General features: G+C 32.0%; 1 protein-coding gene across 1 annotated transcript in view; it reads left to right on the top strand.

The window, feature by feature from the left end:
* Positions 1-212: 212 nt before the first annotated feature.
* The window catches only part of LOC134233873 (transient receptor potential cation channel subfamily M member 3-like), a 40,142-nt gene continuing 26,155 nt past the window's right edge, over positions 213-14,199 (top strand). The window contains exons 1-8 of the mRNA XM_062715929.1: positions 213-406; positions 1,710-1,789; positions 2,013-2,178; positions 3,923-4,139; positions 4,645-4,769; positions 6,104-6,275; positions 11,388-11,571; positions 13,304-13,427. Coding sequence (XP_062571913.1) covers positions 251-406; positions 1,710-1,789; positions 2,013-2,178; positions 3,923-4,139; positions 4,645-4,769; positions 6,104-6,275; positions 11,388-11,571; positions 13,304-13,427 — 1,224 coding nt within the window. The 5' untranslated portion in view covers positions 213-250. The remainder of the gene's footprint in view (positions 407-1,709; positions 1,790-2,012; positions 2,179-3,922; positions 4,140-4,644; positions 4,770-6,103; positions 6,276-11,387; positions 11,572-13,303; positions 13,428-14,199) is intronic.

Raw genomic sequence — 14,199 nt, 5'->3', positions numbered from 1 at the left:
TTAAATAAGCAGGAGACAATTATAAAGTTTACATTAGACTTTTATTAAACCAGCAGAGTTACGGAGAGTAATAATGTGTGTACTAATAAACTTTCGTAGATTACAAAGAACGAAGACAGTTACCTCTATATAATTATTGTGGAACATGGGAGAATGTTGAATAATATAGGACTGAGTTAGATGCAACTTCTGTGATGCTTGAAACTAATTATCAAGTCTAGATTTGTGAAAGTGAGTGATACCATTTAAGATGGGAAAAAAGGCAAGAGATCCATTTTCAGCCTCAGAATATAGGAAGCAGCGCAGTACGAAGCGATCCATTGGAAGGACCCAAAGCTCAACAAGTCTCGCCTCCCTTTGGGAGGGCATTTCAATCATTCGGCGCTCATTCTTGCCCAAAGTACAGGTTTGAATGGATGTGTTTGATAATTCATTGATGAAAATATAAGATACCTGTTTATTAAGTTTGCGATGTTAATTGTATAAAAGATATTTCTCAGAAACTGCAGACATACATTCTAGCATTAGTTTTCCAGGTGTCTTGTAATTTGGTCTATAAAGGTACATAGATTTTGTCTCTGGAAATCTGAGAGGTGACAAGGTTTATAAGGCAGTGTCTTAAGTTTATAGCTGACCCTTAGCCTTTGGCTAGTGTATTCTTTGTTGATGGACAGATGTCTTGATCTTGAATGCCAGTACTGTTGTTAACATTAATTGATTTGTCTCTATACATGCACCCAACACCTTTGCTCCATATAACTTTGTAATTAACAAATTTGGGGCAAATTGATGATAATTTATATCTTTTCCTTTTCAATGCATATAGATTTGTAATATTTTTCATGTAATATGTACAAATTTTGTCCAGTCAGGATAGATTTAATACATATATGTTCATGAATATCAACTGATGTACTTGACATTGTTTTTGTTTAACATGTATAAATTCATAAATAGATCATTAAAACTGGAAAAAGTTAAGCATAATGATCCGGTATTCTAAAAATCTAACAATTAATTAGGAAAAACTTCTACCGTGTAATTTTTTATTTTGCCTGTGACATACTTTTTTGTGTGTATTGCATGATGTACTGTTCCAGAATTGTTTTTGTTTAATTTTGAGTTTTTTTTTAATTGTTTTTACATAACGGATGATAGCCTACGAGGACAAATGCACTTATCACAAAATCCTTAACCCCCTCCCCCCCTTATCCCTGATTTCTATCTACTAATTTTTTTGTTTATCTAATCATTATTAAAATATTCTGGTGATATTTACAAAACAAGGAAATAGAGTTCTGTAAAGGAGTCTCATTTTCAAGAAAAAATGAGTAATCAGTTGAAAGAAAGGGATATTGAAACATGGTGGTACAAGATGTTAACACCTGTACTATATGCTAATAATGAAACCCTGCATGGTGGTACATTAGAACTGTTACTGACTATGTTAATGATGAAACCATGCAACATAATTAATGGGGCATCTTGTTAATAGATCTTACTGTAAAGGATGACAATTAAGAGTTGACAATAATTTACAGATTCTAGTACTTGTTACTAACAAATGAAAACCTTTAAGAATTAATGTATAATTTGTATGCCATTTTAATTTTTCTCATGCGATATGCATTGTTCTAACATATGAATATAACTATTACAATTTTATGAAGTGTTCATGCTTTTGATTTTTCTATTTTTTTCATTCAAAGAATCAGAAATCATGGATTGAAAAGACCTTCTTCAAAAGAGACTGCATCAAATTCATAAAGAGTTCAAGAGACTCTGGAAGGCAAGTGTTTAAAAACAAATGGCAATTAAAAATTTAGGTAGACATATTTATGACATACCCACTGTGTTTTAATACTCAATTTTACTCTTAAATTCATACAATTACATGACAGTGTTATAAGAATAAATATATATATATAGTTTTTGTCCAATTTAGTGTGCATCTATAGGTAAGAATTATTTTTGCTCAGAAGAGAAACTGAATGCATGAGTTAATTGTACAGGTGTTCCTGTGGCAGACCAGCAAGTTGGCATGCAACAGAGATCAAATCAACAGACAGTCCCAGCCACATTGAGAGGTGGCACCCCTACTCCCACACAGAAAGCAAACCTACGGATGCTTATGGCACCCTAGAATTCCAGGGGGCACCCCATCCCAGCAAGGCTCAGGTTAGCTCACGCAGACAGGGTTTATACATTGTTACACTTTTTAGAGAATATGAATGTCAGCAGATAACTTTTCATTTCAAGTTGAAGAGGGGAGAGGGGAGGTTCTTTGACAGTCAAAATTTTACTACAATATAAGATTCAACGAACTAAGTTAATTACCATTCATTTCAATGTTTCAAGTTTGACCCGCAATATCCATACAAAAACATAGTGCAGACCTAAAATTTACAACAGTATCTTACCAATAAAGAAAATATCTGTTAAGAAAATAAAACTAATACAGGTTATATTTTGTGACAGTTTAAATTTATTTTGATTTCAACAATATTTATTTGGGATACTAAATTTCATCAAATTTGAGATACGTACTTTTCATTTCAGAAAACATAGAGCACAAGCTTGCCTATCTGAGATTTTTACACACAAGATGCATCTGATACTATTTGTTCTATGATATGCTCTAAAATTGATTAAAATTTGCATAAAAATGAGAAAATTTGGAAATTTATATTTTCTGACCTTCCTGTGACCTCTATGTATCCAATAACTTAGAAGCAATACTCATTTTGTGGCAGGGGTGATAAATGGTTTTCAGCTTGCATCACTCTAAAAGACACCCCAAACCAGGGACCAAAAAGGGTTCTTATCATACCTTGTCCTTTATAAAAAAAAATTTTTTAAATAAAATAAAAAAACAAAAATAAAAACCCAAAACAAAACACCCCCACAGTTAAAAGGTTACGCAGAGGACACCATAGTATTTGAATGACCTTTGACCTTTCAAATTGACCTTGACCTGATTGTACATAAAAATTAAGACTCCTTGTACATACAACATACATAATATCAGGTCTCTACTTTTAAGGAATCAAAAGTTACAATCTTATAACAGATGTTTATATCATTTTGAGATAAAAAAAAACATTCTTATTATAGGCCCCTGAATGTCTTATATAACACTTCTCAGGGTTTTTTAAAACAAAAATTTTAAGACAAATACATGCCATAATTTACAATTTCTTTACATGGATAATTAATTATTGACATGGTAATAGATTCATTCATTTTTTATCTTCATTTTAAAGTGATATGAGCTAAAATTTAATTCACATATTCTAACTACCTTTAAATGCATATCTAACTAAAGAGCATTCTAAATCTAAACACATGTATTTGAATTAACCACTATAAGTGACATATGATCTTATTTACTCCTAATCTGGCAGTACAAGTCAACAACATTAATGTTCTGCAACAGCAAGGTTCATTAGGATAGTGAACTTCTGAGATCATTACGTAAATGTTAACCACAGAATGATGTCACAGAATATATTTACAGTGGATAAATAAACTTCAGTGTCTGTTAAATTTATAGAAACAAGTATGATAAAAAATACCAGGCCAGAACTATTCAGTCTATTGCATTATAATATGTCATAAGAGTAGATTTTTATGACTTTATATATTAAGTGACAATTTTTGCAGGGTTGAGAAAATCTTTTTGTTAGGTAGATTTTATGGGAAATTAATGTTATGAACAATAAAGAATTACAGGATTTTTGCTTTTTGGTCTATTCACTTTGTAAAAACATCAAGACTACATTGTATTACTTTTTAAAAAAATCAAATTTTTGTTCAATAAACATTGTAATGCTTTTCAGTAAGAAGATTTAAGATACATGTATATGTCTTTCCTTCAAATTTAACCTCTAATTCTCAAAATACTTGTTTGCTATCCTTTCAGTATGTGAGACTGAGCAGTTTTGATACCAAAGCTGAGAATGTGTTACAGCTTCTGACCAAACACTGGGGATTGGAACTCCCCAAACTTCTTATCACTGTACAGGGAGGAATCCTTAACTTTGATCTCCAGCCCAAATTAAAGCGGGTCTTCCGAAAAGGACTCCTGAAGGCTGCCAAGACAACAGGGGCCTGGATAATAACGGGAGGAACCAATACTGGTATACACCGAATAATGTCATAGCAGCTAGAGTAGATCTGTGTTCATAGATTGTCTTATTTATCTCAGACTTTGTGTTAGGAGTTAAGACCTTTCCTGTCAACCAAAAGTTAACTGCATATAAACAGGAATATCAGATTAAGTGGAAGTCTAGTCTATATTGTATTGTCTGTTTGTTTAATGTTCCTTTTAAGAATATAATATGTTATGGTGTTTTAAACCCTCAAGCAACAGAAGGTTTTCAGTATTAACTGCATCTTTGTTTTTCCACCATCTAAACTAAAAGTTTAAAAGTAAGAACACGTATATAAAAAAAGAAAAAAAACTTCTCTTGTTTTAGCAATGTAAAATCATAATAAGATTGCAAACTTACTAGATCAGAAAAGGAAACAATGAATTTTTCATCAGTCACTCTATTTCAATATTTCCTAGTGTCATAGAATTTTAGCATTAATGTAATTGCTGTTGTTGTATTTTGACTTTTTGATGTTCCTTGTCTGATTTAGGTGTTACTAGACACGTTGGGGATGCTATCAGTGACCGTACCACTAAACTGAAGAACAAAGTAGTGGCAATAGGCATAGCACCATGGGGAATTGTGGAAAACAAAGAGGAGCTGATTGGAAAAGATGTAAATTCTTTTTTATGTTACTCTTTTTTATCATGTGTCAGATAAAACAACATTTCCTGACCATTTTTATGTGCTAAAATGTTGAATTTTTAATATACACTTCAGTGCAGTACATCTTGATTTATTTGCACAAGATTAAAAAAAAAATTGAAGGTCACTTTTGCAAGAAATATTAAAACTTAAATTAGCAAGGTAATTAGAAATTAAAATGCATGTATTCATACCATGTCAAGCATGTTGGATAAATATTATATGACATATAACTTATATGGTTAAAAAAATTTATGGTTTTATATCCATCAAATATAAGCATCTTAAATTTTGGTCAGAATGCAAAGTAAAATGTGGATTAATGATGTTTTTCTGACCCCTCCTCTGTTGTAGGTAACTTCTATTAAATATAGTCATTTAACTACATATAAGGAAATTGATGTGCAGTGTACGTGTTCAAGACATTGTCAGTGCTTACTTGGCCTTGACTTTTGATCCTCATTTTAGTAAATTAACAAAATGTACCATGTAGAGGATGACATATTTTCATCATTATCTTTAGCATGTTTCAAAGTTGAGAGTAAACTAAGGTGATTTTTTCATATTTATTTATTTAAGTTGACATTAATTAGCATTGAATTTGGACATTTATTAAAAGAAAAAATATTGCTTATGAGCAATATGGAAGGTCATTCTCATTATCATTCTATCTCAGTACATAAGATAATTTGAAGGCATGTCAGATACAGTAGAACTTGTTTAATCCAGATGTTGTGTATTCTGAAATATGGTCTAATACGATCTAAACATAAAGGCCTTTTCAGAAGGAACCAGTGTTGTCTAGATTAGACAGGATTTACTGTACCACTATTAAAATTAACCATGACCTAAGAACTTGAAGTTCTTAACGGGGAAAATATTAGAAAGATCCATTTTGATAATAATGATGGTTGACATTAACCTTTCCTGTGGTTACTTGAAGTTGTTGATTTATTATTTAAGAAGCAATTAATATATTAAGTACCAAACTGTATGTTGATTGTAGATTACCTTTACATTTTTGGCCATAGTATTCTTCTTACTTAACCAGTAAATTAGATTTGAATTGTACAACTTACATTTCACTTTTGAAAATTTTGAAAATAAAAAAATATTATCTGTCATCTAATAATAGATAGTTATTTACTTGAATCTTTTGAAAATAAGTTGTCCCAAAATTTGGTGATCTACAGTATTTGGATTCATCACCACAAGTCACCATGGTTACAACCATTCACTTCAGTCTTTTAATTTAAGTAAATAGACAATGCATACTGTTTCATTGTTTTGTCCCTTAATTTTAGGTTGTTGTGCCATATCACTGTGTATCCTCACCTAAAAGTAACTATGCGGTTTTGAACAGCAACCATTCCTACTTCCTGTTGGTAGACAATGGGACTGTTGGAAAATATGGAGGGGAAATTATATTCAGGAAAAGACTGGAGAGATTCATTGCACAGCAAAAAATCTCCATAAGTAAGTGTTGTAGTATAGATAGCATGAATGCCAGATTAGTATGCTAAGATTGTACTGTATACAGGGAAATTTTTGCCCCCATTTTATTTTCGCCCCTTTTGCCCTCTTCCTGATTGGGTGAATTTAAAACGGTGCGAATTCAAATTACACAGCATAATTTCTTAAACAAATCTATAACTGGGCGAATTTAAAATGGGGCAAAATTATTCGCAAGTGCAAAAGGGCGAAAACAACACGGGGCGAAAATAACCCTGTATACAGTATCTGCAACTATTTAAGTTCAAGTGAGTTCATTTCTCTGGAAGAGCAAGGTGATTTGTGAGCATTGTAACAAATATGTTCCTAGGGATTTTCTTCATTCAAGTTTACTTTTTATAGTTTTTTAAGTTTATTGTTAGCTTTGAAATTCAGATTTGAGGGTACAATACCCAGGATGATGTAAAGAATACAGTACTTTTTGTTGTCAACAGTCATTGGTTTGAATAACTTCATAGGTATTGTACAAGGATAGATCTTAGGTTCAATAAAAGTTATTTCTTTTGTTTTTATTTGTTAGATTTTATGAGACAGTCTTGGAGTTTTTATTGATTAAGATGTGAAACTGTTTTTTATGTCTGTCTCTGGGAAAATGTTATGACTATAAATAACCGATTAACTTTGTCTGACATTCTTTGTCTGACATTCACATTTCCTTCATTCATAAAAAATGTTAAATCTTAAGAGTGCATAGACCATGTGCTGAAGACATTTTTAGGAGCAATGGATATAGATTTATTTCTTTCCTGTTGGTGTAATATCTTATTTATGTTCTTTTAATGCTAGAAATGGAATCACATTGAATAATTTTGCCATTATTCATAGTGGAAAGAAAAACAGGAAATCATTTTAGCTCACCTGAGCTGAAAGCTCAAGTGAGCTTTTCTGATCACAATGTGTCTGCATTCCATCTGTCCATCCATCCATCTGTCTGTAAGCTTTTCACATTTACAAGAACCACTAAGACAATTTTAACTAAACTTGCCACAAAGCAATGCCCTAATTTAAGGGGAGATAATATAGAAGTGCTGAAAATTAGTGGCATGTTTTAAAAATCTTCTCAAGAACCACTGTGCCAGGAAAGGTGAAATTTATGTAGGAGTATCCTCAGGTAGTGCACATTGGAATTTGTTCAAATCATGACACCCCCCCCCCTTCAGGAGTAGGGAATGGCCACAAGTGACAATCATAGTTTTACATAGAAATAAATAGGAAAAATCTTTAAAAATCTTCCCAAGAACAGCAAAGCCATGATTCTTCATATTTATAAAGAAGCATTCTCATGTAGTGTAGATTGAAGTTTGTTCAATACATGACCCTTGGAGGTAGGGCAGGGCCACAGGGGACAATCAAAGTCTTACATAGAAATATACTGGAAAATTCTTTTAAAATCTTTTTTTCTCAAAAATTTCAAAAATGATTGGTCATTTTTATTTGGAAGTATCCTCAGGTAGTGTAGATTGAAGTTTGTTCAAGTCATGACCCCCAGGGGTAGGATGGAGTCACAAAAGATGATCAAAGTTCCGCATAAAAATATATAGGAAAAATCTTTTCAAAAATCTTCTTAACAACAGGATCCATGATTGATCAAATTTATTTGGAAGCCCCTTTAGGTAGTGTAGATTCAAGTTTGTTCAAATCATGCCCCCAGGGGTAGAGTGGGGGCCATAATAGAAGGCAAACCTTATAGGGGAAATTTTTTTTTCAAATTCTTTTAAAGCAATGATTTTTCAAAGAAATATGGTAAAATATTCAGTTTAAGTAGATTCAAGTTCAAATCATGCCTCATCCTCGTAGGGATAGGCTGAGACCACTCACAAAATACTGAACTGCATAGCCAAAGTGCTGATGTATGGCCCATTGGCCTCTATATATGGTTTCCATAAAAATAAACATAAACAATATGTTTAAAATTGAAACTAAATATTAAATCTTTTCATAACTTAAGATTTGAACTATTAAGACATTATTTTCATAAGGAAATATTTTTTTTAGATTCCTTGTACTGGTACTTCTGTTAATAACATCAAGCCATTATGTCTCTGTTTTGAATTTAAGTTTGAAATCACAAGATCAGAACCCTGCATGTGACAGGCTTTCAGTTTATGCTGGTAATTTATGTTGATGGCGGTGTTTCTAACTTTGTCTAAAGGCCATCAGGGCTTTTCCTCTCTTGTTAATGATCTTTCTTTCTGAAATGCAAAAAAATGTGAACATCATTGATTTTTTTATTCCTTAGGGATGCTGAGAAGTCAAATAAAATAAATAATTAATTCATGGTCAGTCTCTCACTTTTCTAATAAGACATTTTCCGTCCAGATAGATGAATGTCTCCATGTGTTTGTATGAAATAATTTGATGATGCGTTGTTTTTGTCTTTTCCAAAGAAACGTGGGAGTATGTCCAGTCAGAGCTAGCTTCAGGCTTCTATCATTAGTTCACTGGTCTCAGAAGCTTTAAAGCAGGGATTTAAATGAGAAAAAGCAGAATTTCCCGGATTCAAGAGAAAGATAGAAATTTTATTTTAGTTGTTAGATTGGTTTTTCCCCAAAATGAATAAGACTTAGAATAGGCAATGATATACTTTATTTTTAAAACATGCACTTGATGCTCATCTTAGATTTGAATGCATTGACGTAGATAAGTGTCAAACATGTCACTTGATAAGGAAGAATGCCTTGATATGCAGTGATCATAAATAATACTTCATGCAGTGATGTATGACATATAAATGCATTTTATTTATTGAGAAGTCAGATTACACCATTTCCTAGAGAACAAAACTTTTGAAAGAATTCTGATGACCTTCCATGTAATGAACAACAGTCTTTGACAAAATAATACAAAGTTATCAGTCAACAAACTTGAGTATTGCTCTTGAATTATAATATTTATGATAAACTTCCAACTTGATTAATTTAGAATTTTATTACAGTGTTATCCTTAATTTAGGATTGGAGGTTAAGCTTCATTCATATTATTGTAAAGCATAAAAGTTTAGACATTTATATCAAAGAAAAATTTTATACAATGGAAGTTACTGTAGTAAATTAAATCATAATGCGTAGATCAAGGAGAAATTTCCGTCGTATTTTACTAAATTGTTGTCATCAAGAGTCGAACTGAAATATTAGAAATTTCTATTAGAATTGGAAATTAAGTTAAAATTCATGAAATTTTACAGCTAGGGCCAAATAGTGTCCTTAGTGAACCTTCTTTGTTCTAGTTAATAGCAGATTTCAAAACTAAGAAGTGGGGTTTACAAGTTTTGGAGTTGTACAGTACTTTATTTTCTATCGTGCAATTAGATATACTTTGATTGCATTTTAATTCTAAACAATATGGTAATTTCCACTATAATGCTGCAAGAAAAATAAATTGGTTTTCCACATATGCTTTATGAAATTTATGCCCACCCATAATCAATCTTGTATGTCAGAAGAATGCAGTTGATAAGAATTGCTTCATTTTAATATATTGTATACCATTAGAATACTGCTCAGGCAAATTTTGGACGGCTATATTGGCATACTCGGCTAGAAGCTTTGAGACTTCTAGAAATTTGGTTTTAAAAATCTCATTTACCGGTCACCAGATTTAATGACCAAAACTGGGATGACTCTTAAAGCTGTGATTACTTGCATGGAAGGAAGTTTTGCCTGTTTTCTCAATCTCCATTTGTCTTATTATTGATAGTTATACAAACTCCTAGTCTTACTTCCAATTTTATGACCTCATTATGGTATGCCAATGACTTCTAATCTTTTGTGACAGCTAGTTTACTTGAAGTCATCTTCAGCAGCCCAAAAATAAAAAAAGATTTTCCATTCTAAGGATTTTATCGACACCTAGAACTAAGACTCATGTAGTTAGAAAGGTCCATCTGAATGTCTCTGATCTGCTCTCTTTTGAATACCCATGGTAGACATATTTTGGGGGGGGGGGGGTTTAAACACTTTTTTTATTTCAAAGGTATATTCAGTATCCATATTCATATCCATAGGACTTGTAGAATAAAATTGCTTCTATTGAATTGATTTTTCTTAGCCTTAATTTATAAAGCAATAATCTTGAGAGTGTTGGAATTTTATCATCAACGAAAACAAACACTGTGCAGTTCTCTAAAAGGCCTCATAAATCTGTTTTAAAGCTAATTTTCATGTTATTGATATCATAACTGCACATCAAGTAATAGTTTGTATGGATTGAATGTCATGAGAGCATGGCTATCAGCTGTCATATTGAACTGTTAGCCCATTCCATTAAAGGGAGATAGCCTTAGTGATGCAGTAATAGCTACTGCGATTAGTTTACACTCTGTCTGTCACCGAGTTGGGGGAAATCAGGCCTATGATTTCTTGGCTGACTTCTCTTAAAACAATGAATATGAGAATGGATGAGGCCATTCTACATGTAATTAGAACCATGTGTTGTCAACAAATCCTTCAGTTGTCCCAATGAGTAGGATGAATGGGTAGTAGACATGTAACTTATAGGCCTTTTGGCAGTATTGAATGTTAAAAGGGTTCATCATGGTGCCATTTGTATTTGATAAGTACAGAATTATGGTATATTGATTCTAAACTCTAGTTTATATCCAGTTTGTATCTACTTGATACAATGTAATTAGTACACAGTGAATAATCTAGGGAATCTTCCAAATGATATTGTTATAATCAGCATATTTTTTCATAAGAAAATATGGGTTGTCAACTATCATAATACACCATGTGCATTAATTTTACAAAGTTTTTCATAAGAGTAGATAAAGGGGGGGGGGGAGAGATCTGCTGTAAACTAACAGCAGAATCATAGTTACCCTTATGAAATTTTCCAAGCAGATTTTCCCCACTTAATTGCATAAATTAAGTTCTCACAAATAAAAAGAGATTTATTTACTGTAGTATTTAGTTCATACACAAAAAAGTGTATAGAAAGAATACATTTTTATTTTGATATTAATGTGTTGCTTTTCATTTTAGTTCATTTATTACATTGCGATTAGAAATACTAGTTATGCGTATCACCAATAAAGTACATGATCTTGATCTACCTGCAGTTGTTCTGTCATTACAGCCAGTGGTGTGAAGGGGCGTGGTGTACCAGTAATCTGTGTGGTGCTGGAAGGTGGTGCCAACACCATCCGCTCTGTTCTGGAGTATGTGACAGACAAACCACCGGTACCTGTGGTGGTCTGTGATGGGAGCGGTAGAGCTGCAGATCTCCTGGCATTCACACACAAATATGCTCAGGAAGATGGGTAGGTGAACCAAAGGTTTCACAAAACTGCAAGACCATGCATTATGACATAGAATTTATCTATTGTTAGTTTTAGTAGTTTTTTTGTAGTTAAAGAGTCTGTACTCTGGGTTTCCTGTCAGATTAAGATAAAAAATAGCTTTTTGCTATTTGTTTTTAGCTAGGTGGATAAATCGAAAATTACTGGGCTTAATTACACGGGGGCTAATCCAGAAATGCTAGGTGAATTTGTTACTGGTATAAGTGTGGACAGTTCTGGTATATTTAATGATTAAAACATATATTGCTTCAAAATTTGACAAGGTCATTTGATACATTTAGGAGTAACAATGAATAATTTTATTTCATACATTTATTATGACTGGTTAATGAGCAACTTATGAGTCTTACATACTTTTTTTGTTTGCAAAAAACAAACAAAAAAAACTTATACTCATGGACAGTATATGCTTCCCATTTTTTAAATTTTGGTTATAATCTAATTCATTTATTTTCTGGAATAACAAAAATTGTAATAAAGATAGAATATATATGTGCCACTGAGTACTGTTTATTGTGTTCGTTCCAGTCGGGCATGTTTTGCAAAAAAACTCAATTTATCTTTCCATATTCAGGACATATTAAAAACATTTTGTTGGCAAGTTTCACAGTTTTTTTTTTCCATTTAGTGTTGAGGTGTTTGTTGGTTAAAGTAAAAAGATTTCAATTAATTCTTTTTATCCCTGCACTTTCTGTCGTAATGACTGCACTTTTTGTAGTTAATGAACTTGTAAATTTTAATTGTCCGTTAAGAATGACAGTAAACTAGATTCATTATTCATATCTTGACAAATTTACAAATGAGAGAAAAAATATGTTTGGAGAAGAATTGTAAGACATTAAAAAAAATTCTCCACTTCCTGAAAAATTAGACATAAAATCCTGTGTGTAATATTTCTTCTGCAAAATTAAAATTTTCTGGCTTACATTGCCGTTTTTCATGCATAAATCTTTATAGTGTAGTCATTTATTTTTGTGCAGTTGAAAGGTAATTAGCTAGCATAAAATGGAACCCCCCAGTTTTAAGCTTGACAAAATGTTACAAGGTGAAATAAAAATAAAGAACTTGAGAATTAGAAATAACCCAGTCAAAACTCAGCCTTCAGAGTATTGAGAGACTGACAAGAATTGAAGATCTCCAAATATTAAGGTTCAAAATATCAAAATTTAGACTCAAATTGATAGTAAAGTTGTGCCTGTTGTCAACTAAGCTTCAGAATATCCCAATACCTGTAGTCAACCCTTGAAATAACAAATTTCAGCTATGATTTAGGTGTAATAATATTTTAGAAATGACATTTGATTGAAATGAGTTTTTTTGAAAATTGGTAACAGTCTAGTAATACAGTTGAACTTTGTTATCTTGAACACCAATATATCGAATATCTTTGATCTGCTGAAGTAAATTGGAAGTCCCAACTTCTCTTTTACTATATGTATATTTCAACATCAATGTCTGATGTCCTAGAATGCCTCAATCTTTTTGTCAGCCCCATCTCTTAGATAACAAGTTTCGAGTGATAAAATGGTGTGCAATTCCCTTCCTCATTTGTATTGTCCTGAATGGTTTCAAACCAACAACCAAGTTTCAGATGAAGCACTTGATAGTGTGGCATAAATCCTCTAGTTTAAGCTGAAGTATATTGTCTCATCTATATTTCTCTTTTATAAATACTGGGCTTTTTTTCTTTCAGGACAATGGTCGAGAGTTTGAGAGATCAGCTCATTCTCACAATTCAGAAAACCTTCCAGTATTCACCAGAGCAAGCGGAAAAATTATTTTTGGAACTCATGCTTTGTGTAAAGAAAAGAGAATTGGTAAGTAATACAAGGAAAGGATCATTTCTAACACTATATGCAGAACTGCAGGTCACCAGCTGAGTTTATTGTAAAATTACTTTAAAAATTGTAGCTATCTGGTTGTTTGTTTTTGTTGTCATTTTGAAACATTTTTTTGTACTGATGGATTTGGTTTCCTGAAAGCTTACAATTAAGATGCTGTCTAGTTTGACTGATGCTATTATTATTCACATTTTTGTGTGTCACTCCAGGCATTTTGTTTTGACATAATTTCCTTTGCTTCATACATCTACTGGTCATTTTAGGAAAAGTATGAAAAATGTGATTTTTTAATAAAATGATTTTGAAGAAGGGTTATTATGGTGGCAAGCAATTAAAAAGGAATCAACATTGATATTATGAACCTAACTACGTCACAATATACAGGATGTAAATAAACACTTTATAAATTTCTTGGTTGGTTTGAGGCACTGAGCTGACCTTTGGCTATATTTTATAATGTTGCTTTTAGATGGACTTATTATGGTATATTGTTGTCTGTCTGGGAGTCTGTCTGACTCTATGTGCACAATCCTGGATGTTTTTTTATCCATGACTTTTTAAATTCCTATTTGAAAAAATGAATAACAAATCACTTTTGGGGATTTTTTGGGTCAGGATATGATATTTTGATTTGCTAACAATGTTATTTTGGTTCATAAATTTATCTGACAGAACATGATTGAGTTAACTTTCAGAAATTCTGTCAAGTTTTTTTTTTATTATTATATTAGAGCTTGTTCCTTATATA

The sequence above is a fragment of the Saccostrea cucullata genome, unplaced genomic scaffold (assembly GCF_032062105.1).
Source record: "Saccostrea cucullata isolate Sc308-1 unplaced genomic scaffold, CSIRO_AGI_Scuc_v1 ctg432, whole genome shotgun sequence".
Taxonomy (NCBI): domain Eukaryota; kingdom Metazoa; phylum Mollusca; class Bivalvia; order Ostreida; family Ostreidae; genus Saccostrea; species Saccostrea cuccullata.
This window is presented reverse-complemented; position numbering and strand designations above follow the sequence as displayed.